The 26,070-nt window shown below is 42.0% G+C and overlaps 2 protein-coding genes across 3 annotated transcripts in view; one reads left to right on the top strand and one right to left on the bottom strand.

The window, feature by feature from the left end:
- Window positions 1–26,070, bottom strand: part of ACAD8 (acyl-CoA dehydrogenase family member 8) — a 675,944-nt gene that overhangs the window by 72,599 nt on the left and 577,275 nt on the right. The window lies entirely within an intron of this gene.
- The window catches only part of NCAPD3 (non-SMC condensin II complex subunit D3), a 69,710-nt gene that overhangs the window by 31,502 nt on the left and 12,138 nt on the right, over window positions 1–26,070 (top strand). For both annotated transcript variants that reach the window (XM_050755927.1, XM_050755928.1), the window contains 12 exons: window positions 1,075–1,295; window positions 9,031–9,222; window positions 9,557–9,654; window positions 9,775–9,890; window positions 13,427–13,534; window positions 15,964–16,078; window positions 16,159–16,266; window positions 17,420–17,658; window positions 18,515–18,594; window positions 24,330–24,467; window positions 24,782–24,915; window positions 25,337–25,536. In XM_050755927.1, coding sequence (XP_050611884.1) covers window positions 1,075–1,295; window positions 9,031–9,222; window positions 9,557–9,654; window positions 9,775–9,890; window positions 13,427–13,534; window positions 15,964–16,078; window positions 16,159–16,266; window positions 17,420–17,658; window positions 18,515–18,594; window positions 24,330–24,467; window positions 24,782–24,915; window positions 25,337–25,536 — 1,749 coding nt within the window. The remainder of the gene's footprint in view (window positions 1–1,074; window positions 1,296–9,030; window positions 9,223–9,556; window positions 9,655–9,774; window positions 9,891–13,426; window positions 13,535–15,963; window positions 16,079–16,158; window positions 16,267–17,419; window positions 17,659–18,514; window positions 18,595–24,329; window positions 24,468–24,781; window positions 24,916–25,336; window positions 25,537–26,070) is intronic.

The following is a 26,070-nucleotide window of genomic DNA, read 5'->3' as shown; positions in this document are numbered from 1 at the left end:
ACATTAGATATGTCATGCATGGTATTTTACATTAAAAGTAATTCCATGCAATAATTACCTGCTGCTAAATGTTAAGTTGACCTTTAAAAACTCTTAAGTCCACTGTAGAACTGTACAACATAAGGGAGGAGGTATCTTTGAATTATGTATGATAGACTGTGCTTCCTATTAAACATAATTAGGAACTAATGCTAGCAAATGCCAATTGTTAGCCCTTTCTTCACTTTTTTTTTTTTTTTTTTTGAGACAGAGTCCAGCTCTGTTTCTCAGGCTGGAGTGCAGTGGCGCAATCTTGGCTCACTGCAACCTCCGCCTCTCGGGTTGAAGCAGCACTCCTGCCTCAGCCTCCTGAATAGCTGGGACTACAGACAGGTGCTGCCATGCCTGGCTAATTTTTGTATTTTCAGTAGAGACAGGGTTTCACTCTGTTGGCCAGGCTGGTCTCGAACTCCTGACCTCAGGCGACCCGCCTGCCTTGGCCTCTCAAAGTGCTGGGATTACAGGCATGAGTGACTGCACCCAACCCTTTTCTTCGCTTTAAATCTCACACAGAAAAATAAAATTTTAAGTTGATTTGGTTAAGCTGGAGGCCTAGACTAAATTTAGTCAATTAGGGCATAGATGGATGATACTGCCAGAAGAGCAGACTCACAAGTACTATATTTAATTTACTCTTGTCAGCTAGGTAGCATTTTAGTCGAATTTTAAAAGCATGTTTATTTCTTTATTTCATGGTAGAAGGCATTAAGCAACGAATATTTTGACTTTTTCTGTCAGTGTCTGTTCTAATTGCTCTTTGGGATATTTATTATTTGTTCTTGATTTTTAATGACCAAAAAAGTACTGATTTATTTCTACTAGTAAAATAGTGACTTTAATGTATAAGTTTAAAATTTTGGTTGGCACTGATTTACATTAAGCTGGCTTTGCTTTTGTATATTTTTTTATTTTTTTTTTCACTTGGTAGTCTATTTGCAGTTGAATGTGTGATTATTTTTAACATGTCAAAATGTTGATCACAACTTCCCTGACTTGTATTTAGACCTTCTTATGTCATAATCTTTCACTCCTAAGGCTCAGCCTAGATGCGTGCAGATCCAGACAGCCTGGCTGCGGGGGTTGGTCCCGGTGGTGATGGACTGTGAGAGCACTGTGCAGGAGAAGGCCCTGGAGTGCCTGGACCAGCTGCTGCTGCAGAATATCCGGCATCACAGTCATTTTCACTCTGAGGACGACAGCCAGGTCCTCGCCTGGGCACTTCTTACTCTCCTCACCACGGAAAGCCAGGAACTGAGGTAGGTTAACTGTATGACCTGTGTTCCCTGTAGAAGAAGACTGTAAGACTTTGTATTAATAAATTTCTCCTACTGGTCCTTGAAAAATCAGCTTTCCAGATTACTTAGTGTATGTGAAGATTCAATATTGGTCTCTTTTTCCTTGACTCACTTCAAATCTCTTAGATATTTTTATCGACTGTATGTTTGTGACACCTTTTTGGTCACTTCCTGTGCATCCGTCTGACACTTTCCAGTTTCATATTGGTATCTTAATATGTAATAGACAACACTGATGGAAATACATATTAATATCACGTTTCCCCAATGCTGGTTATCATGAAGGATGACTTCCTAGCTCTTGCAAGTTAAACTGTTTTTAACACCTTATTGGATTAATTGACTTAACTAACGCTGCAGGCTTTCTCCCCTTTGATAACATTTATTGAACATACACTGTACAGTGAATATTGTGTTTAGGAGTTAGGACCTATGATGGAGGAGTCATCTTGCAGTAGAAAGAGAATAGATTTAGTATCAAAAGATACCATTCTACGGCCTTGGCAAAAATCACTTTCTCTGAGCCTTAGTTTCCTGATTTGTAAGAGGCAGCCGTTGTACTCCAGGATCTCTTCATATCTCTTTAGGTATTACAACTTTATGCCTGAAAAAGTGTGTTCATTCAGTAAAGGTTTTCTCAGTACAGGTTGAGCATCTGAAATCCAGAAATCTAAAATCCAAACAATGTCAGCATGATGCCACAAGTGGAAAATCTCACACCTGACCTCATGAGATAGGTCACAGTCAAAATGCCGGCTCACAACATACAGCCTGTTCAGCATCCCCAAGTGAAAAATAAAATCACCTTCAGGCTGTGCATATAATGTGTATACGAGACTTTGGTCTCATCCCCAAGATATCTTTCTAAGTATATGCAAATATTCCGAAATCCAAAACACTTCTGGTCCCAAGCATTTCAGATAAGTGATACTCAACTTGTATCTACTCCATGCTTTGCTGAGATTTCTAGAAGGGAGAGATTTAGCCAATAATAGAGTCTACTGCTTTTGCACTTTCCTTAGAGATATCTCCTTATACATGCTCAGTGTATTAATTCATGTTAACTTAATGAAAAGTAGTAGTCATTCTTTGCAGAAAAGCAGGAGAGGCCTTCTACAGCTCCTGAGAAGCTGTTGGGAGGTTTTAAAATTTATTTTTCTTTATAAAAATTTTTTATTGAAGTATAGCATGTCTTGAAAAGTACACAAACCATAAGGTCAGTAAATATCACAAGGAAAGTATACCTGTGTAACCACCATGCAATCTCTGTTTATCATTGTAGGTGATAGCCACTTCTGCCCAAGTTGCCTAACACTTGAAAAAGAGTGGCCCAGAACTCATGTGCTGCACATTTTCTGAAATTACTCTTGACTTCTGATTTCATGGCAACTCTTCTTATTCTCCAGTGTTGCTTAAAATTTTGTCTTCTTTTTGGTATTCGTTTATTTCAGAGGTCTTTAAGGAGACATTAAAACAAACAAAGAAACATGGGCTCATTATGAAACCTGGAATCAGGTTGTGGATGGAACTGCTTAAGGAGATTATAAAATGAGTAAGAAAAAATGCAAGGTTAGAAGAGGAACCTTGCAGAAGATGTGCATTGAAGGCTTCAACAGAGAAAGATAGCCATGTCAAAAAGACTTAAAAAGTATGAAGAGGTAGAGGAACAACTATGAGAAAATGATTCAAATGGAAACAGGGAGTGAGGATTTCAAGCAAAACAAGTAGTCGACAATTCTGAATGTCTCAAAAACATTTCAAAAAAAAGTCTCAGAAAAACATTTCAAAACTCGTTCACATAATTCACATCAAGTTTAAATCTTACACCCAGCCAGATTATTCAACATACAGGGTAAAATAAAGCCATACTGAGACTAGCGGAAAACCAAGGGTGTTTATCACCACTACCCCTCCACTAAAGGGCCATCTATGGAGGATGTACTTGAGGCCAGGCTATAATCCCAGCACTCTGGGAGGCTGAGGCGGGAGAACTGCTTAAGGCCAGGAGTTTGAGATCATCCCTGGCAATGTAGTGAGACCTTGTCTCTACAAAAAAAAAAAAAAAATAGCCATTTGTGGTGGTGCAAAAAATAGCCATTTGTGGTGGCGCACGCCTGTAGTCCCAACTACTTGGGAGGCTGTGGTGGGAGGATCCCTTCAGCCCAGGAGGTGGAGGCTGCAATGAGCTGTAATTGCACCACTGCACTCCAGCCTGGGTGACAGAGCAAGATCTTGTCTCAAAAAAATAAAAAGAATGTACCTCAGAAGGATGGAAACTGAATTCAGAAGGGAGGAATGGCATATGAGAAGGAAAGGTTGCTAAGAAATTGATAAACACATAGATAAATCTAAATTAAGCATAGCCATTGCAAATCAGTAACAACAATGATACGAGGATGAGTAACTGGGATGACTGAAAGCCAGGTGAAGCTAAAATATAAAATAGTATGTAGGATGAGCTAGAGGGTGCATTTACTTGCATTTCTAGCATTGGATAGGAGACTAGAGATGCTCATTAGCATTAAACTCGAGTCAACACTGCAGACAACCAGGGATAGTCGTATGTAACTTCTGAGCCAGCAGAACAGAAGTAACACTGAAGAAAGTTCAGTGCAAGAAAAGGCAGAACAGAAGTGAGGTTAAAAAATGAGAAGGAAATAAAAAGCATGGTATATTGAAATCATAAAATAAGGGGGTAAATTAATCCAATAGGTCAGTAATCTCTATAAATGTCTATGACTTACATTTAACAGTTAGTGGAAAAAATCTTTGGATATAAAAACCAAAATCCAACTACATACTGTTTATAAGATCCACACCTAAAATAAAATTACCAGAAATGGTGAAAGTAAGAAAAAGGTTACTAGAAAAATAATGCAAAAAGAAGGCTGTATCAAATAGAACAGAATTTAAAATAGAGTCAAATAGAATTTAATTAAAATGTCATCAGTTGTAAAGAAAGTTACTCATAAAGGAATTATACCTGGAAGAGGTATGTGTTCCTGAAGAATACGTATAAAATCCCATGCCCAACAGAAGCACATATTTCTAAGTTTATGTGAACCATTTATAAAAATTGATTATATACTATTTCATAGAGTCAGTCTTAAATATCAACAATTCTGGCCGGGCGCGGTGGCTCAAGCCTGTAATCCCAGCACTTTGGGAGGCCGAGACGGGCGGATCACGAGGTCAGGTCAGGAGTTCGAGACCATCCTGGCTAACACGGTGAAACCCCGTCTCTACTAAAAAAATACAAAAAACTAGCCGGGCGGGCGGGCGAGGTGGCGGGCGCCTGTAGTCCCGGCTACTCGGGAGGCTGAGGCAGGAGAATGGCGTAAAAACCCGGGAGGCAGAGCTTGCAGTGAGCTGAGATCCGGCCACTGCACTCCAGCCTGGGCGACACAGCGAGACTCCGTCTCAAAAAAAAAAAAAAAAAAAAAAAAAAAAAAAAAAAAAAAAAATATATCAACAATTCTATATTAACAGGATAATGTTCTCTGAGCATTATATAATGTAAAGGAAAACCTCAAAAAAGAGTATTTGAAGAATTAAAAAAGATACTTCTAAATAACTCCAAGGTCAAAGACCAGTGAATTGTAAGATTTTTGGAACAATACGTGCCAAAACTGGTAGAATGCATTTAATGAAATATGTAGGAGGAAATATGTAATGTTATGTGTATTAGAAAAGGAAAGGACTGAAAACTGATGAGCTAAAGGTTCAATTTAAGAAGTTGCAAAAAGTCATTGAATAAACTTGAGGAAAAGAAATGCTAAAATTAAGACTGGAAATTTAAAAACTAGGAAGGAAAAACTGAGTCTTCGGAAAGTCTAATGGAAAAGATAAACTTCTGCCGAGATATGACAAGAAAAAAGGTACAAATAAATAATATTAATGATGAAATGGGTGATAACTACAGATGTCTTATTCAGTAGTATACATTCAAAAACAGACTGTTCAGAATGTGTTAGTATTTTTTAAAGGGCACAGTTCTGTATAGGCATTTTTTAGTCTGAAGTTTTAATTGATACAGCTCTTTGTATTAATTTGCTAGGGCCACCATAACAAAACACCACAGAGCAGGTGGCTTGAATAACAGAAATTTATTTTCTCACAGTTCTGGAGGGTAGAAATTTGAGATCAAGGTGCCAGGAGAGTGGATTTCTCCTGAGGCCTCCCTCCTTGGCTGTGTTCTCACACATATCCCTGGTGTCTCATTCTGTGTCGACATTTCTTCTTACAAGGACACCCTTTGTGTCTGGAATTTATTCCTTTTGGTGGGTTCTTGGTCTCGCTAACTTCAAGAATAAAGCCGCGGACCTTCGCGGTGAGTGTTACAGCTCTTAATGATGGTGTGTTCTGAGTTTGTTCCTTCAGATGTTCAGATGTGCCTGGAGTTTCTTCCTTTTGGTGGGTTCGTGGTCTCGCTGACTTCAGGAGTGAGGCCGCAGACCTTCGCAGTGAGTGTTACAGCTCTTAAAGGTGGCACGTCCAGAGTTGTTTGTTCCTCCTGGTGGGTTTGTGATCTCACTAACTTCAGGAATGGAGCTGCATACCCTCGTGTTGAGTGTTACAGCTAATAAAGGCAGTGCAGACCCAAAGAGTGAGCAGCAGCAAGATTGTGAAGAGCGAAAGAACCAAGCTTCCACAGCATGGAAGGTGACCCAAGCAGGTTGCTGCTGCTGGCTCGGGTGGCCAGCTTTTATTCCCTTATTTGGCCCTGCCTATGTCCTGCTGATTGGTCCATTTTACAGAGCGCTGATTGCTCCATTTTACAGAGTGCTGACTGGTGCATTTACAGTCCTTTAGCTAGACACAGCATGCCGATTGGTGTGTTTACAGTCCTTTAGCTAGACACAGAGTGCTGATTGGTGCATTTTTACAGAGTGCTGATTAGTGCATTTACAATCCTTTAGACACAGCATGCTGATCGGTATGTTTTTACAGAGTGCTGATTGGTGCGTTTACAATCCTTTAGCTAGACAGAGTGCTGATTGGTGCGTTTTTACAGAGTGCTGATGGGTGCATTTATAATCCTTTAGCTAGACACAGAGCGCTGATTGGTACATTTTTACAGAGAGCTGATTGGTGCATTTACAATCCTTTAGCTAGATGCAGAGCGCTGATTGGTACATTTTTACAGAGTGCTGATTAGTGCATTTACAATCCTTTAGCTAGACACAGAGTGCTGATTGGTATGTTTCCAATCCTCTAGCTAGACAGAAAAGTTCTCCAAGTCCCCACTTGATCCAGGAAGCTGGCTTCTTCTCTCACGTTAAACTTGGGTTAGGGCCCACCCTAACAGCCACATTTTAACTTCATCACCTCTGTGAAGGCCCTATAGGAGGGAATGGTAGAGGTGATGAAAGCTGAGCCTGAGGTTTGGAGGAATTGGAAGAGGAAATAGTTGATTCAATTGAACAAACATATTTTGAGGACTTCATTTTCCAGGACTGGTTCTAAGTGCTGGAGATTCACAGAATAGTTCAGTGCACTTCCTCTACTCCAGTTGGTCTGGTGAAATAGACAAAAGCAAGTCACAATTTTAGTGGAAATGGAGCTACAGGAGAACAGAGGAAAGGCACATGGCATTTTGGTGATTATTTCTTCCTCTTTTTCCTCTTCCTGTCCTTCTTCTTTCTTCTTCTAGCTTAGTCTGGCTTCCCAGAAGTACTGGCATGGGCAGAATATTTGCGAATGTGTGGGAATTAAGCGGCCAGAATAGTGAGGGTTACCAGGAAGGACATAGTTATGCGAAAGCTCAGGCCGGAAGGCTCTACCAAATCTCAGGAAAATGCCTTGATCAATAGGTGTGGAGAGCAGAGGTCAGGCAGGTTGAGGACGGAGGGTGTGCTGGAGATGGAAGCCCAGCTTTGACTTGGAATGCTTTATCACATCTCAGTTAGGAGCTCTTGGTAATGCATGAGGTCACCCAGAGTTAGGTTGGAGATAAGAGGACTAAGAATAGAGCTTTTCAAATCAGCAATTAGTTATTAGAAGACAGGAATTAGTTAAAGGAGGTGAAAAGAGATCCAGCTGGTGGACCACAGTCTCAGTGCAAAAGGAGTAGTCAGTAACCTCTGATGGAGGCCATGGAGATGGGCCTGAAGCATGGCCGTTGGTTTTGGTACTAAGATTAGAGGTTAGTGTGTTGGGTCACAGTCCGCCCAGGTGGGGAATGGCTGTGGCCCTCAGCTGGGCTGGGAGGCTGGGTGGGAGTGGAGGGCTGGGAGTTGTCAAAGAGGAGCCAAGTTTGAGATTTCTACAAGTTTTCTGAACTCTGCAAGTTCAGAGAATTTTTTCCCCATTCTGTTGGCTACATATAATAAACATTACTTAATATTTTATATAATTATTTTAAAATAAATTTTAAAATATTTGTTCATTGCTTATGTCTTGTGGTATTTGGACATAAGTCAGACATAAATCATGTTGTAAGCTAACTGTAGTAAGATTCGACATCTGTGGATGGATTTTTAATAGCTGATATATTAACAAAACTTCATTTATATGCATATGCTTATTATGGTATATAGATGTGTTTATTTTGTTATAGTTACCTTGTTCTGTATGCTCTGAGAATTTCCCTTTTAAAAACAATTTAATGAGGAATTCCCGATGTGTGTGTGTGTGTGTGTATGTATGTGTATATGTTTTCCCAGAAGTCTTAAGAAAAATTAATCAAGGGAAGAGGTGTATTTTTCTCTTCATTTAAATATATATATGGCATTGTCTTATGAGTCATATGATCCCATTCAATGACATGGGAAGAAGTAAAATAAGAGATAGTTCTAAAACAACGGTGATGGCCAGGCACAGTGGCTCACAACTATAATCTCAGTACTTTGGAAGGCCAAGACAGGAGGATGGCTTAAGCCCAGAAGTTCAAGACCAGTCTAGGCAACATAGCGAGACCCTGTCTCGAAAGAAAGAGAGATAGAGAGAAAAGAAAGAGAGAAAGAGAAGAAAGAAAGAGGGAAAGAAAGAGGGAAAAAGATTAGCCAGGTATGATGACCATGCCTGTAGTCTCAGCTACTCTGGAGGCTGAGGGAAGAGGATTGATTGAACCTAGGAAGTGGAAGCTACACAGAGAGCTGTGATCATACTACTGTGATCCAGCCTGGGTGACAGAATGTGACCCTGTCTCAAAAAATACTAGTATAACACAAGCACTTTAGTACATCAGAAGCACTGTTTTTGTTTTGAAAAGGTTTGAAATATCTATTTCTGAGTGGTATTAAGTTATTGCATATTTTAGCTCATTCAATATCATGTTTAATTGTTAGGTTGTCATTTACAATCCTTCCATTGAAAAAAGGACAATGTTACTAATTTTTGTCACTATAACTGTGTGAGCTCTGAATGTATCTGTAACTGACCCCATGCAGTTATGTAGAAATTTTGGAGGAGAGGAGAAGAGTCTCAAATGAATCGTGAAATTTTATTCTTTGCTTTAAGAAATATTTTATGAGGGGAAAAATGAATATAACTGATTATAGAATAATAAAAATTTAAAAGATACCTAGTTTGATATCAGACATGCCACTAATTAGGAAAATCTGTGAAAGTTTCATGTGCCACATGAGTCCTGGAGCAGCAGAAGTTGATACCCTTTCAGTGAGGCGCTGATCTGAATTGTGTTGTATATTTACAGTTGCAATTCTGCTTTTCTATCTTTTTTTTTTTTTTCTAGCCGATATTTAAATAAGGCTTTTCATATCTGGTCCAAGAAAGAAAAATTCTCATCCACTTTTGTAAACAATATAATATCTCACACTGGCACGGAACATTCGGCACCTGCCTGGATGCTGCTTTCCAAGATTGCTGGCTCCTCACCCAGGCTGGACTACAGCAGAATAATACAGTCCTGGGAGAAAATCAGCAGGTTTGTATCTTCTGATTTGACCACTAATGACACTGAAGAGTCTTAGAAACAAAGCCCAAGGCTTAAGGAAGTGGGCCTTTTTCATAGCTGTTCATATACAGAGACCTTCTGTTTAAAACCTGGTATAAAAACAAGCATGAAAAAATAAGAATCATGTTTAACCCATTTCCCCTTTGTCCAAGTACAGTAAGTGTCTTGATGTTCCCACAGCTTGACTCCTAAGCTGTGCTACCTATCCTGCTTCCTCCAGTGTTAATAATCCAGAAGAAAGGCCTTTGTTGGCAGCAGTGTTTAACTTGCTTCTCCCTTGATATTTCTCCTGCCCTTTCTCTAGTCAGCAGAATCCCAATTCAAACACCTTAGGACATATTCTGTGTGTGATTGGGCATATTGCAAAGCATCTTCCTAAGAGCACCCGGGACAAAGTGACTGGTGAGTGTGTTGGAGAATCTTACTTGAAAATGCATTGCTGTTCATTTCAGGGGTGTGTGTGTGTGTGTACCTGAATATATTTAAGCAGTTGAACTTCGGGGGTTTTGACTTCCTTCATAGATGCTGTCAAGCGTAAGCTGAGTGGATTTCAGTGGTCTCTAGAGGTGATCAGTTCAGCTGTGGACGCTTTGCAGAGGCTTTGTAGAGCATCTGCAGAGACACCAGCAGAGGAGCAGGTATGGCCAGACTTTCCCTGATACGTTTCTGACTTCTTTGTGCTTAGGGTGTTACTGTATGTGTTTTGAAGTTTGAGGAGCATGTTCTGTAAATAAGAGGACATGTAAGGATGTCCCCAGCAGCTATTGCCGCGACAAGGCAAGGTTTACATAACTGGCAATTGACATTCCCCAAGAAGATTGAGCTGCTGAAGAGAAATGGCTCCCGTAGATGGTCACCACCTTGATCGCAGGGACAGGTGTCTTTAGGTAGGCACTCCTGTTGACTGTCTGTCATTTCCTGGTGAGAATTCTGCAAGATTATCTTTCTCCCCCTCCACTCTCATTCCAAGAACATTTATAGGCAATTTTCCACTTAAGCAGGAAGTTCCCTCCAGAACAGTTTTCTGACCTTTTGATAAATCATAATCTTGGACATGCCTGTCCTGTTACGATGAGGTTACACTACTCAAACATCTCTTGTTGGTATCATGTCCCCAAAGTTGGCTACAGCCCGCAGCTAATGTTTATATGCATAAACACAAATCCAAATCAGCGATTTATATGAGGCAGAGAGTTACTTTGACTCCTTAAAAGGTATGCATACCAGTAACTCTGAAGAAATCATTTTATTACCATATATTTATTCTGTTTTTATCAGGAGATACACTCTTAGTACCAATCCTAACGAAAAAATTTAGAGCTGGGGTTATTAATAATGGCTACAGAAAACAAAAATTAAATAATTGCTGGAATATATTTAAGTTTTCCAGAATAAAAGAAAATGATGGCTTCAGCTGATCTCTCCAACTACCTTCCTGTGCTTCCTTTTCTTGACCAAGTTCATAAAAGAAAACCCTTCCTTAAGATGTTACATTTTCTACTTCTAACAGATCAATTAAAACAATGATTGTAACTTTTTTGCTTGGGACTTAAGACTGTTGACCTATTTCTTATGAAATGGTATCTGGTGTTTTTCTGGTATCTATCTTTAGGCTCTTTTATTGGTGAAAGGGATACTTGCATTCTTTGATTTTTCTAACCCTTTTTCTCAAGACCCAAGAAATTATATGAAAAACTTTTATTTTTGTTTTTGAGATGGAGTCTTGCTCTGTCCCCCAGGCTGGAGTACAGCGGCGCAATCTCAGCTTACCGCAACCTCCGCCTCCTGGGTTCGAGCAAGTCTTGTGCCTCAGCCTCCTGAGTAGCTGAGATTACAGGCACATGCCATCAGGCCCAGCTAATTTTTGTATTTTTAGTAGAGACAGGGTTTTGCCATGCTGGCCAGACTGGTCTCAAACTCCTGATCTCAAGTGATCGCCTGCTTCAGCCTCCCAAAGTGCTAGGATTACAGGCATGGTAAGACTGAGGAAAGAGTGATCAGGGAGGAATTTACGTAACGGACTATGAAACTGCAAGTCTTCCAGGCTCAGTGGTACACAACTTACTACCAGCAGAGCTGGGACTAGAACTAAGGCCTCTGACTTTTTCCTAATTTTCTTTTCACCAGCACTGGTTGGAAAAAGAATCATGTGTACAGCGCGCAGTCAGGGCCTAGGAAGTCATCTGCCGCTTGCTGCCGGCCCAGGGCCATTAGGACGGTGGTTACATTGTCATGAGAGCCTATGAGGAAGGCAAGGAACTGTCTTCAGGTTAGACACTGAGAGCTGGAAACAGGTGGGGTTACTACTGCGTTAGCAAAGACTGCCACGGTTTTCATCTGCCGACACGGCCTCACGGCTTTCATCTGCCGACACAACCTCACGGTTTTAATCTGCCGACACAGCCTCACTTGGTGGTTGACAGAGGAGCAAGGCCCTGAGATTTTCTGGAATGTTAGGATATTTTCAATCCATGTGACCCACTTGTTTCCTCTAAACACATTTCTCCTTTTCTTTGTAAGTGAATATCATTTATTTTACTGAGAGCAACAGATTACCCAAAGATATAGCTCAGCAGCAGTATATATGAAAGGACTGTTGTCTTTGGGCATTTGTGTTATGTGTTTTGTGGCTGTCATTAAAAAACTGATGAGATCTTGGACTGTATTAGTGGAAATAGTGTCTAGAACAAGAGGAGCAGTGGTCCTGTGTCCTGGCTAAATCTAAGTTGACACATTCTATAATTCAGTATCAGTGACAAATTTACAGAGAAGTGTTGATGAAATTGAATATGACTAGAGGAGAGCAGCTAAATAAGGGCATCACAAAGCAAGTTCTGTAAGGAACTGCAGAAGGGCCTGGAGTCTTTAGCATGGAGAGGGGAAGGGTTGGGGACGGTAGGCTGCCTAGCGAAATTCAAATTTATGAAGGACTTTCAAATAAAAGAATTGGATTTATTTGGTATTCCCAGACAACCTATCTGGACCAATGAATGGAAATTATACATTTTGGTGCACTGGAGAGAAAACTTACTAAGGTCTGCCTAAAATGGAGGGCTTATCCCAGAGCATGTCCCTTGTTATTAGAGGTATTCAGGAGAAGCTGGACAAGAACTTGGAACACGCTGCCATGTGGAGAGAATGCCAGGATTGGGTGGCCTTGTCGGCTTTCCCAGATTCTGTGATACTGAAACTTACCAGTCACACTACCCAGGTTCTGGCCTCATCGGGATCAAGCATAAGAATTGCAGAAACTCTGTGGGCCAATGTTGTGGTCCAGGTTGTGCAAGCTGTTAAAATTTTAAGTGTAATAGTTATTTTAAAAGTAATAAAGGCAATAGTTTCAAGACACATTAGGGCAAGTCAGGCTAAAAGCATTGCTCATAGTGCCAGGCTGTGGACTGCTAGGCACTGGATAATGGTTAACACAGGTCCCTTCCTAAGGCACTGCAGAGGAGTAGGGTGGGTGTATGCACATCAGCAGATAATTTCAGCATAATGTAATCATTCCTAAAATAAAAATCGGCATCGGGTAACATGGAAGCAAGGGGATGGAAGCACTTAGCTCAACCTAGGTGTTTTGGAATGGTTTCCCACAGAAAATGAGGTCCAAGAATTCTAGAATGCGGTTGGGAGCTCTCTCTTCCTTCGCATAGAGGAACAGTCCGATGTGCACTAGAGGTGACCCCTTGAAGTTATTGTAATCAGTAAGAGACACGGAAAACTTGTTCCTAATGAATAAATTTCAGAAGAATAGCAACTCTTTATTTTATGTCTTTAAAAAATGTTTATCACAGTAGTTAATTCATCATCTGTATATGCCAGCAAAACTACAACTTATTTCTGTATTTTTGGAGGAGCACTACTATTATAGATCTCTTATAAATTACTGCTTGGGGTCATTGTAAATATTTGGCCTTTTGGTCTTATAGGGCAAATGTAGAAAGAAAGATGATATATACACTGTTGTTTATAAATTCCACTTAGCCAGAACTCATGGCTAGGTTTCTAAATGCATGTCGTTGTGGTTTTGGACAACTTGTGGGAAAGAGGAAGGATAGAAAGCACCCCTACAGCCTATCCATTTGAAGATCAGTTTCTTCTGAGAACATGGTGTTTCATGGGTCGTCTGGGAGATGTGCGGGGCCCTTCAGAGATGACTTTTGACTTGCCGTAGGAATTGCTGAAGCAGGTGTGTGGGGATGTCCTCTCCACCTGTGAGCACCGCCTTTCCAGCATCGTTCTGAAGGAGAACGGAACAGGGAATATGGACGAAGACCTGTTGGTAAGTGACTGCTTTTCCTAAACATTCTTTACGCTTCCATTTTATCAGTGAGGTTTTGTTAAAGATGACTTTGTAATGTACACTTTAAATGCTTTTAACAAAAGGGCTGTCTTGGCCTAGAGCTTACTCTTTCTTTTTAGAAGATATTTTTAAATTGATAACCTATTCATTTGTTTCTTATATACTTATTATCGGGGGGAAACTCAATGGTATATATACTTCATCTAGTTCAATCTTACGAGAAGCCTGATTTCAGTAGGGAAAACACAGTGTGTGTTGTAAGGTTGGTATAGTCAAGCTTAGAAATATAAGGTAAGAAATAATGTGAGTATACTCTTTTCAGTTTGTGTGTTTGCTTTTTAAAAAATTTAACATGTCTTCTGAGCAGTTTGAAACAGCAGACAGTAGAACTGGGGAATAGTGCTGAGCAATTGCAAAGTAATGACTGAAATAAAGATTTGACAATTCAAAACACAGATGACCTTGGAGCCCCAAGATTGTTTTCCACGGCACCCCTGCTTTAGAAACTGTAAACAGTGCAAGAGATTCCTGTGAGCCAGGACGGGACAGTTGGCTGATTTCAGTGGCTGACTGGGGACAAGATGTGTGGCAGTAATTCTGGTTCCAACATCTGACTCTGTCCAGTAAAGGAAATAATGAGATGCTTTTTGATGCCATTCAATACAGGTCATCATTTAACCAAAACTGGCCGGTTTTCTCATATATTTAAATTAGCAGAGCACATCTTTTCTGTGTTCAGTTTCTACTTGTTAGCCTAGCTCTCCTAATTCCCAGTGATCACAGACCAAGTTTAGATTTGTTACAAGTGAAGACCATTGCGCCTGAGGCACTACTGTGCCCGTGTTCAGTAATAAAAAGCCTCACCGTGGGAACCTGGATGCTTAGGTAAGAGGGCCAGGGAGTGTAGCACAGGCCTGGCCCAGGGTTTCCAGAGGGTCTTGCTCTTCTCATTCCTGCCCACACTAAGAAAGATGCTTACTATGGTTAGTGAGTCCTGTCTCCACCCCCCTCCCCCACATTTTTTTCAACTGTTAACCGTGTCATCAAAATCTACTCTTCAGTCAAAATATATATGAAGAGGTTTTTCCCTATATACATAGTTTCATTCTCGCTTCTTTAAATAGAATTTAAATATTTTTTAATGAAGAGATAACGGTATTTCAAGATTCTTTTAAACTCATATACTTTGTTATTGGCTTTCTTACCCTAGTATAAGCTTTTATTTGACATTTTACTATTCAGCATCATCCCTCCATTTGGGGCGTAAATTAAAAAAGAACAATGTTACTTAGTTGTTAAACTGAATGTTACGAATAAAGGCAGCGTGGCAGCCGTGAGTAGGTTTTGGATGGGGTCTACATGGAAAAATAATCTGGAGGGCAACTTGAAAATATGTTTCAGAATGTAAAATAGCTTAATACACTCTTTACCCTGGATTTTACTTCTGAGGAAAGAGAACAGTATCTAAGGATACACAGGTGTTCACCAGAGCTGATCGAAACATTAGCAAAGCGAAACCGCGTCAGTGTTCATTAATGCTGAAGTAGTGCAGTAAGTTATGATGACAGTCCTAGTTTTAAAATGGCATGCTTATGTAGTCATTAGGCCGGGCGCGGTGGCTCAAGCCTGTAATCCCAGCACTGTGGGAGGCCGAGACGGGCGGATCACGAGGTCAGGAGATCGAGGCCATCCTGGCTAACACGGTGAAACCCCGTCTCTACTAAAAAATACAAAAAACTAGCCGGGCGAGGTGGCGGCGCCTGTAGTCCCAGCTACTCGGGAGGCTGAGGCAGGAGAATGGCGTAAACCCGGGAGGCGGAGCTTGCATTGAGCTGAGATCCGGCCACTGCACTCCAGCCCGGGCGACAGAGCCAGACTCCGTCTCAAAAAAAAAAAAAAAAGATATATGTCATATATGTTGACATGAAATGATGCCTAATATTCAAAGTAATCATTGCAGACTTCAAATTACTATAATTGATAAGTGTGTAAGAAAAGTAAACATAAAGCCATGTGACTATAGAAATACTTTGAAAAAGTTATACACGAAAACAATGGTGTCTCTGGGTGGTGGGATTATAGGTAGGTGATTCTGTATCCCAGTTTACCCGAGATAACCCTGGTGTACACCTATTTTTCACAATATAATTATTAATAGCACCCCCTTTTACTTGCAGATTTGTCTAGATTTAGGTGATAAAATTATATGGTTGTCCTAATTTTGGATGAGTTTCATTACATAGTGACTAAGTTTTTACAATAGCCATGTATTTTTATAAAACAAAAAAATAGTAACACTGTTTTAAATTTGGGGGATAAAGGAAATACTCCATTGACATGTCCTTAATCTAGCTAGAGTTCACTTTTCTTTTGCCTTATTTTTACTGTAAAACCAATTATTTTTGTAGGTGAAGTACATTTTTACATTAGGGGATATAGCCCAGCTGTGTCCAGCCAGGGTGGAGAAGCGCATCTTCCTTCTGATTCAGTCCGTCCTGGCTTCGTCTGCTGATGCTGACCATTGTAAGGCATTTGAAATCATACTCTGTACCATGCATGCCGGTTCAAGGTTCTGTCAGTGACTTTCTCTTCCTTCCTTGCAGTACCATCATCTCAAGGCAGCAGTGATGCCCCAGCATCTCAGCCACCCTCCCAGGTCAGAGGTTCTGTCATGCCCTCTGTGATTAGAGCACATGCTATCATTACCTTAGGTAAGAAAAACGTGGGAGAATAGGGTTTGACATCAAGTTCTGTGTGTAGCTGTTGTCTTAAGTAAGCGCAGCCATGGGAATGTGTCAGGGGCTGCCGAGCCTGTCTGTGTCTGCTCTCGGCCCATATGGTTCCTAGAGGTGACTCTGATCTGAGTGCTGGGCTCTGCCTAACCACGTGCTGGTCCTGAGAGCCCTCAGGCTGACAGCGCCCCAAGACGGTAAGACTCAGGCACTCTCTAGAGGGTCTAGAGGAAGCTTTTGTTTTCTAGTACGATTATGTTAATTTATTACAATTATCCCTGCTTCTGTAATTTTTTCCAATACCTTCACTTGACTTTAATACTCCTGTAATTTTTTTATACTCATAATGCAGCACCACGAAGTCTGTTAATCAAGACCTGCCGGATGCTGCACTGAGTTCTGGAAACGAAGAAATATTTTCCATAAAAGGAAATGGTTTATTTAATACTTTCCAGAACTGGGCAGATGACTATTTACATATTTCTCCATGAACTCAAACTATTTTTAATCTTGAAAACACTGACCTCTATGCTGGGAATTTTTTTTTCCCTTTAGTGTGAGTGTATATTTTATGCTACATAAGTTATTAATTTTTTTGTAATATTAATTTTCAAATACCTAAGAATTGCAAGACATTTCCCAGGCACAAAAGAAACCTACAAACAAAACTCAGCTGGCTTTTCAACTGTGAACAAGAAAGAAAGGGGACATGCATTCTTTCCTATTTACCTAGTTCAGATTTCAAATTCAGCATGGGGTATTTAGCATCTGTAGAGGATATGTATAATCAGGAGTAAAATGTTTCATCTCTCAGGCTTTGCTGATCATTCTCCAGGTAAGTGGATAACTGCGAAATTCAAATGTTGACTTTAAAAGGAAGATGATTTTATTAGTGTAAAGGAACATCCCGTAATATATAACTCCTGGGGGAGTTTATTTCTCCTTAAGGTATTTTTATTAGAATATTCAAGATGGGTCTGTCTGCCTTTCGTTTTTTGTTGTTTGTGGTTGTGGGCATGATGTTTTAACTTTGATTAAATAGAAGCCATTAGCAAGATGTATCTGGAGAAAATTCAGGAATGGAATTAGGATTTAGAATACAGTTGAGACATCTTCCTGTCTTCTGTGCCAGGTAAGCTGTGCTTGCAGCACGAGGATCTGGCAAAGAAGAGCATCCCAGCCCTGGTGCGAGAGCTCGAGGTGTGTGAGGATGTGGCTGTCCGCAACAACGTCATCATTGTGATGTGCGATCTTTGCATTCGCTACACCATCATGGTGGACAAGTATATTCCCAACATCTCCATGTGTCTGAAGGATTCTGACCCATTCATCCGGAAGCAGACACTCATCTTGCTTACCAATCTCTTGCAGGTGCGTAGGAGGGTTCAGCCTGTCCTTTCCCCTCCACCATGGCTTCTGGTTTAAGGGAATATTTGAGTAGCATAGGAAATGTGCTTGCTTTGTAGTAGAATCCAAAAACAGTTGTCTCATCTCTGGTCTGGAGTATTGCTCTTCTGATGTTCAGCACAACCTCTTATAAACAGTGTTACTTGTGAATGTTCATTTTGGGACTTTGTTCAGACATCCTGTCAAGCAGTGTGAAGTTTCATTTTGAAAATAAGTACCATGTAGAGAAAAGCACATTCAGTGGACAGGTAGTTCTAGTTTGAATTCTGTTATTCTTTTTTAACTTGGACAAGTCCACATTTCTGAGATCTAACTTCTTCCTTCGTAAAATGGGGATCATGGTGTTTGCGCTGGGCTCTGCGAGTCTGGTGGGGTGTTCCCGGGTGCAGAAGAACGTAGTGAACTATAGAGCTCTTCAGAGCATTAGATATTTTTATACACTTTGAGAGTCTGTGTTTGGCCTATAATGGGGAGAACATAATACTTGATTTTTGAAGGGAAGGCCTTTCACTTAGGTTGTATGTCTGCCCTGGTATGTTCTGTATGCTCATCTTTTCATATATTACGAACTGTATTATATATAGAGGGTGGCACCATCCCTCTAATGCCACGTGCTTTGAGTCATTTTTCTCCTGTGGTAGAAAGGTGACATTCCGTGCATATACTTCTCCGCACTACATTCCGACGGTTTGGAAGCGTGTGCCTGTGCACTGAGCCAGTGTGCCGGGGACAGACCGCGTGGTGGGGGGAGTGTGGCTGGGAACAGTGAGGCTTGCCCATGATGACACACTCTGAAACATGCTGGCTTTTCTCTGTACAGGAGGAATTTGTGAAATGGAAGGGCTCCCTGTTCTTTCGATTTGTCAGCACTCTGATAGATTCACACCCAGACATTGCCAGGTAAATCTTTTCCTCACGTTAGACAACTGAACAGTTTACCTCATTTCTGATGTATGCTGGATTTCTTTTTTTTTTCCAGATTGGTTTAGAGTTAAGTAGGATTTAGTGAGCTTTTGGTGGGTGCCAGAAAAATTAACAGGTTTTTAAGATACTAAGCAATATAACAAACCTTTATTTTGCACACAAGTTTAAAAGAAAATGGTTAGATTCATCATTGGATCATCTCAGCACTGACTGCACTTGCTGACAGTTTGCTGTTCCTGAAGGAGCATGAAGAATATCATATGCTTGTTGTATTACACTGTATAGAGGAGCAGTCACTAGAAATTCACTGTTAATTTCTAGGCAAAAAAAAGTTAATTTTGATAAAGAGCTGAGACTTTTAAGTGCAGAAATTTTAAGGAAGAAACTAGGAATTAAGATGAAATTGCACAGTGTGGAATCAAGTGTACAGATGACAAGACTCCTTTGAAATGGGCAGTTCTTCAGACTTGTATAGCGTGGGGGAGTGACTTTGGCAATTATTAATTTCTATCATTGCATCATTTTTTTAAAGATTTATTTTCAAGGGGCTGAGAAATGGCCTGATAGATTTTGCTACCTTAGAGTTTGTTGTAACTAATTCTTTTTAAAGCAAGTCTGCAATTGGAAAGTAGAATGTTGGATGTCACAGCAAAAGCCCCACCGTGGGGAAGAGTTCTTTATAGAGCTCATTAACTATAAATGGCTGGTAACAGTGGGTCCCTCTGGATCTAAATATAGCTACCAATAATTTAGTCTGAGTTCCGTGGAAGTTTCTGCTCAGTTTTCTTCAGGTGTAATTTTCCAAGGAAGGGGAACATTTCACAGAACAAAAGCAAAAAGTTAAGGCTGTCACCTTTTTTTTAGATAGCTTCGCACACCCTCTTACCTTTACAACGTGTCCACTATACTGACTCTGAGGGCTTTCTACACAGTGCATGGCCCAGGAGAAGGTGTAATCAGACAGGCTGGGAATGCTTTCAGGTGATGCACCTGGGAGGTAAAATCAGCTACTTAACCTGCATTTCCTCATTTTTCCCCACTGTTGTTAGCTCCTGTACGTGTATGTGAAAAAGAGCATTGATCGATGAGTAAACCATATGCAGGATTTGTACATACGGGTGTTCAGATCATCAATCAAATGAAAAGCATAGATACACTTTATAGTGCAGTAGGATTACCGGGGCCTCTTCCAGCGTTTTAATACGTCCCCCTTAATCTTTCCCTTTTATGTCTGCATTCTGGGTTTGTTGGAACCATGGTTCAAATTAGATTTTCATGATTTTCATGATTTTCAGCTTTGAAAAGCTGACGACTACATTTGCTAACTATAATTTAAGTTAGTCTGTTCTCTGAAATTTTTCCTTTTATTTTTATTTGACGTGTAATAATTATACATATTTATGGGATAGAGAGTGGTATTTTGATATATGTATAGAACATGTAATGATCAAATCGGGGTAATTAGCATAACCATCACCTCAAACATTTATCATTTCTTTGTGTTGGGAACTTTCAGAATCCTCTCTCCTAGCTTTTTGAAAATAGACAGTAAATTATTGTTAACTATATTCACCCTACGGTGCTGTTGAGCATTTTAACATACTCCTCCTGTAATTTTATATTTGTTAACCAGCCTTTCCGTACCCTTCCCAGCTTCTAATAACCACAATTCTACTCTCTGCTTCTCTGACCCTACCTTTTTTAAACTCTTGCATATGAGTGAGAATATGTGGTATATATATATATATTTCTGTGCCTGACTTTTGATTTTTAGGCCAAAGGCTATGCCCAGGCTGGAGTGCAATGGAGCAATCACGGCTCACTGCAGCCTCAGTCTCCCAAGTTCACATGACCCTCCCACCTCATCCTCCCAAATAGTTAGCTAATTTTTTATTTTTTGTAGAGTTAGGTTCTCACTGTGTTGCTCCTGAGCTCAAGCAATCTTCTCACCTCAGCCTCCCAAAGCGCTGGGAGTAGGCATGAGCCACCACCCCGGCCTGTATGACATTTTTAATTGCTCATATAAACCCCAAATTTGGAGGCTACAAAATTCTATGATCTGTTTTCCTGTCTGCCCAATAGCTGGTGGCCTTGTAATCACAGGGCAACAGTCAAGTAATAAGCAGATTATTTCAGTTTAACTGGGCACTGACACAGGAATATAGAGAGGCAGGGTCAGACGCTCAAGGCAGGACAGCGACTCAAATAATGGGCCATTGAGATAGAAAAGGGGGCAACAACAAGGATGGCCTGGTTTGGGAGAAAAGGAAGCAAGCACTCAACTGTCTGGAGGGCTTAGTGAAGCCATGGAACGATCGGAATGGGGTGAGGGAGTCAGGAGCCCGATCACTGGAAGGATCAGCAGGGCAGTCACGAGTGGACTCTTTGATCTCCAGTGTGGCAACAGGGTCCAGGGTGTGGCTGCACTGGTGACCCAGGGTCCAGATGGGATGCCCACTGGAAGCAGTGAAGTCAGGAAAGCAGAAAGTTGGGGCATTCAGTAGCTCATCTGCATGGGGAGTTCTACGGGGATTTGGAATGGAGAGGAAGACTGGGAACCAGGTAGCAGAGCACAAACGGCAGATGGCGGGAGCACCACAGGGAGGCGGGAGCACCACAGGGAGGCGGGAGCACCACAGGGAGGTGGAGGTGGAGGCCGTCTGCAGGTGCCACAGCAGCCTGTGTGCGTCTTCACCAGCAGCCAGCCCACACACCCCGCACTTCACTGGACCCGCTCCTAGTTGTCTTCCAGTGTCAGAGCACTTTTGGCAATGCACTATTTGGTCCACACGCTATGTATAGGCTTCCTGAGGGGCATGAGTTTGGTTGTTATTCCCCATCCCTAGCACCTGAAAAGGAACTGAAACCAAGCAGACATGCGGTGAACATTGGGTGGGTGAACATTGGGTGGGTGAAGGCAGGAAGGCACTGGGCGTCCGGGAAATGTGCTCCTCATCCTCTGACTGAGGGATGAAGCAGCCTCCCCTTGGGAGGGCTGAGAGAGAACTGGTGTGCTTGGAGGACAGCCGGCCCACGTTTATAAAGAGGAAGCATAGGGAGTGCCCTGAGAGTCGGCTGTGGAGGGTAGGGCCTGATTCACTGTGAAACCTGGAGTGTAGAGTACATGGAGGAAGGAAGCAGCAACGCAGGGTTGAACAGTGTCTAGACAGACCATCATAGGCGCTTGGATTTGGGGTGGTGGCCAGGGAGAACTAGGGCGTAGGAAACACTGCTTCGAGCCTCAAGTAGAATTCTGGTACAAATGGGTCTAACCTGAACTAGACACGTGTTGTCGGCCAGGTCAGGAACATGGGTTCAGCATGAACTCATGAGTCTGCCTTTATTGAGCAGACACCCTGCTTCAGAATGGCATTCAGCTCATGAAGAAATCTGAAGTCAGATTTTTATGTTTCCTACTAAAGCTGAAAACAGAAGTGGACACACGGCTCTTACCTTGTGGCCTTTTGGGCTGTTTGAATATCCTGGATTTTGATTCTTAGTAAGAGAGTAATAACTTCTTTTTACAAGGCTGTAATAAGGTAATCACTCAGATTTAGCTGGTCTTCCCTTTGTGTTCCATATAATTCATGCAGCCCGTGCTGTGTGAAATCCCTAGACCACATCCCTGAGTTGTTGGTGTGGGTATGTGTGTTCTTAGTGATTGTCCTGAGGGCTGGGGAGAGGATGCTGACCGAACTCCCAGCTTACTAAGATTTGTTGAGCGTCCTGGAGGTTTCCTAATCCACATACCTGGAGAGTGCTCTCTCTTGTCACTCTAAAGGAATGTTCTAGGAAGCATTACTTGTAATGTTAATTTCTCCTAACTTTTCAGCAGACAAACAGGAAACAAAGTAGTCCCTCTTCTCCAGTTAGGAAGCTTGCAGGATCTGTGCATCTTAATCTAATCAAGGCTGAAACTTGCCATTTTAATAAAGTCCCAGTGAATACAGCAGCCAAGATGAGTTGTGGATATCACACATTGGCTGTGGCTTCCAGTTTCTCTTGCTGGAACGCTCTGTGACTACATTATCAGCCCTGAGCGTGTGAATCCTGGCATGGTTTTATGTTGCTATGGAATGTATTTGTATAGATGGTTCAGCAAGTTTTTCACTAGGGCTTAAACTCCACAGTATCGTGCCTGTTGGTCACCTCCACCCACATGTATTCTTGACCTAAACTGAGTCGATTGGCGTTGACATCAAGTCAAAACTCAGAGTGCACCCTCTTCTTGTGGAAGATTTGCTGATTCTATCTGGCTTTACATTTTCGTATATGTGACTTCATTTCTGAGGAGGAAGTTCGCATAATGTAGAAACTGCCATGCCAGAATGGATTAACTATAATAAAATACCACAGAAGATAAATTCTTGTTTGTTCAGTGGTTTTTTCATTCCTGTCACAGATGGCTTGCCAAAGTAACCCATGTTTAGAAAGAACTTCATCTGATGCTATGACCTTTGCCTTTCAAACATGGGTCATTAAACAACATAATTTGTACAAAACATAACTGACTACTCTTAGATCAGACAGGTGCTTCTAGTTGTCCTTAATTGAATTTTGCCTCATGGAATTCTCATTATTAAATACAGTTTTATTTATTTTGTTTTCATATTTCTAGGTCAAGCTGCTCCCTTGTTTCCTAGGTGAATAGTCAAGGTGTAATTATCTACAGTGGAATTTTTATCTAGGCTTACTTCCATCATGATTTCTCATCTACCTTCTCTGATTTTTAATTGATATGTGTGCTGTGAACCCAAACTGATTTGAATTTTGGCATAAGGAGCACCACTGGGGAAAGGAGAGGTCAGTCTCCTGGACAGTCTTTGATGCTGCTCCTCTCCCAAGGAGAGCTGACTGGTGCTCCTGTGTGGGTGGAAATTGCATTTGAGCTCTGAAATTCAATTAAAACACTGGCCTTGACAGTGTGAGTGGATCACAGTGAGCCCTACACCATGTTAGTTTAACCCCTGAGCAAAAATCAGTGCTTTGGCGTTCTGTCACCTACTTTCGTGATGAACAGAAACTCTCCGGTGGCCTGTAGTCAAACAGTTTGCCTGTTTACATCAGGCATTGGAAATCTTCATTTTGGTGGGGTCCTGGTGGTGTCTGTGTCCCATGTGCAGCATTGCACAGATGTGTTGAGGGCGTGGGTGGAAGGAGAGTGCCCAGGGCTTGCTGGTGATTTCAAAGCGCATTGAGTCAGTTGCTCTGCAGAGGAAACTTGTCTTCCTGATCCAAACTGTGAAGCTCTTGTCATTAATCCTTATTCTTGAAATAAGTTCCAGTTACTAAAATTGTTTTTTGTTCATAATTGTGGGCAACAAACTTGAAGCTGGGAGGTGAATGACCGTTGTCATTGCATCAGTCCTGTAAGACCACTGGCCTCTAATTGCACAAGCAGCGTTGGGGTTAAGTTGGTTGATTGCTTTCCCCACTTGAACTGCAGCTGGATGACAACACCTTCCGTTAAGTTTGAAAGGAAACCTGGGGGAAAAAATACGCTCGGATTAGAAAGCAAGCCGTGGAGCAAGGACAGACCAAGTAGCGGAATTTCTGTCTTCTTCGGGTCCAAGGGAGCTGTGTGTTGGGATAGATTTTGAATCCCTTCGCTTATGTACAGCTGTCTTCTGCTTAGCAGAGTTCTTGGTGTATTCAGAGACTGTTGGTGTGTAGCAAATGGGTCTCCCTGTTTGTTTCTCTCACCTTTGCAGCTTCGGGGAGTTTTGCCTGGCTCACCTGTTACTGAAGAGGAACCCTGTCATGTTCTTCCAGCACTTCATTGAGTGTATTTTTCACTTCAATAACTATGAGAAGCATGAGAAGTATAACAAGTTCCCCCAGTCCGAGAGGTCAGTGAAGCAGCTAAGGCTGTCTCCTTGTATCTGGGTAAGAGCTGGGGGAATCTGGGGAAGGTTTGGCTCTTTGCATATAGTGGTTGGACACAGACCCTGCTCCAGGTCTTTACTGTGGCCTGGCAGGATGGCATAAGAAAATGCAGTCGTGAGAATCGCTTCCTAAGGGCAGTGCCTGCGATGAGCACTGGGATCTCTGTAGTGCACTTGAGTCTTTGGTATACAGCTTTTAGGATGCAGTTAAAATGCAGTGTTAAATCCCTTACACCCGTGCCCACGTGACGCAGTAAAATTGTCCTATTCTGCCACAGAGAGAAGCGGCTGTTTTCATTGAAGGGAAAGTCAAACAAAGAGAGACGAATGAAAATCTACAAATTTCTTTTAGAGCACTTCACAGATGAACAGCGATTCAACATCACTTCCAAAATCTGCCTTAGTATTTTGGGTAAGCCCAGTGTGTGGGAGAAAATGTGTGTGTTTGCAAATGAAATGCTCTGTTGATAACGGCCCAGCAGGCCTCTAGTAAGGGAGACCCTGGCACTGCAGGAAGACCCCTGTCATCTTGTCCTTCTCTGGCATCAGCTGTGCCCCAGACAGAACACCCTTGCAAGACCCCCTGACGGCCTCAGACAGCCCCCAGCTGTGTGAATTACACCTCCTCTCTGGGCAAGACCCCTGACAGCCTCAGACAGCCCCCAGCTGTGTGAATTACACCTCCTCTCTGGGCAAGACCCCTGACAGCCTCAGACAGCCCCCAGCTGTGTGGATTACACCTCCTCTCTGGCCAGAGATTTCACAGAAGCTCACATTTCTCTCTCTCTCTCTCTCTCTCTCTCTCTCTCTCTCTCTCTCTTTCTCTCTCTCAGCGTGCTTTGCTGATGGCATCCTACCCCTGGACCTGGATGCCAGTGAGTTACTCTCAGACACATTCGAGGTCCTCAGCTCAAAGGAGATCAAGCTTTTGGCAATGAGATCTAAACCAGACAAGGACCTCCTTATGGAAGAAGATGACATGGCCTTGGCAAATGTAGTCATGCAGGAAGCTCAGAAGAAGCTCATCTCACAAGTGAGTGTGTTGCTCTCCTAAGATCTCACGAGCGTGCCCCTCCCCCAAGCTCATCTCACAAGTGTGTTGCTTCCCTAAGATCTCACGAGCGTGCCCCTCCCCCAAGCTCATCTCACAAGTGAGTGTGCAGTTCTTCCTAAGCTCATCTCACAAGTGAGGGCACCCCTTCCCCCAAGCTCATCTCACAAGTGTCAGCTCCCCTAAGCTCATCTCAAGTGAATGCACCCCTTCCCCTAAGCTCATCTCACAAGTGTGCTCCTTCCCCTAAGCTCATCTCACAAGTGTGCTCCTTCCCCGAAGCTCATCTCACAAGTGAGTGCGCCCTTCTCTCCAAGCTCATCTGACAAGTGAGTGTGCCCCTCCACCTAAGCTCATGTCACAAGTGAGTGTGCAACTCCTGCTAAGCTAATGTCACGAGTGTGCTGCTCCCCTTAAGCTCATGTCACAAGTGAGTGTGCCACTTCCCTAAGCTCATCTCACAAGTGAGCGTGCTGCTTCAAGCTCATCTCACAAGTGAGTGTGCAGCTCCACCTC

The sequence above is a fragment of the Macaca thibetana genome, chromosome 14 (genome assembly GCF_024542745.1).
Source record: "Macaca thibetana thibetana isolate TM-01 chromosome 14, ASM2454274v1, whole genome shotgun sequence".
Lineage (NCBI taxonomy): Eukaryota > Metazoa > Chordata > Mammalia > Primates > Cercopithecidae > Macaca > Macaca thibetana.
The sequence above is the reverse complement of the archived record's forward strand: the minus strand, read 5'-3'. Positions and strand labels throughout refer to the sequence as shown.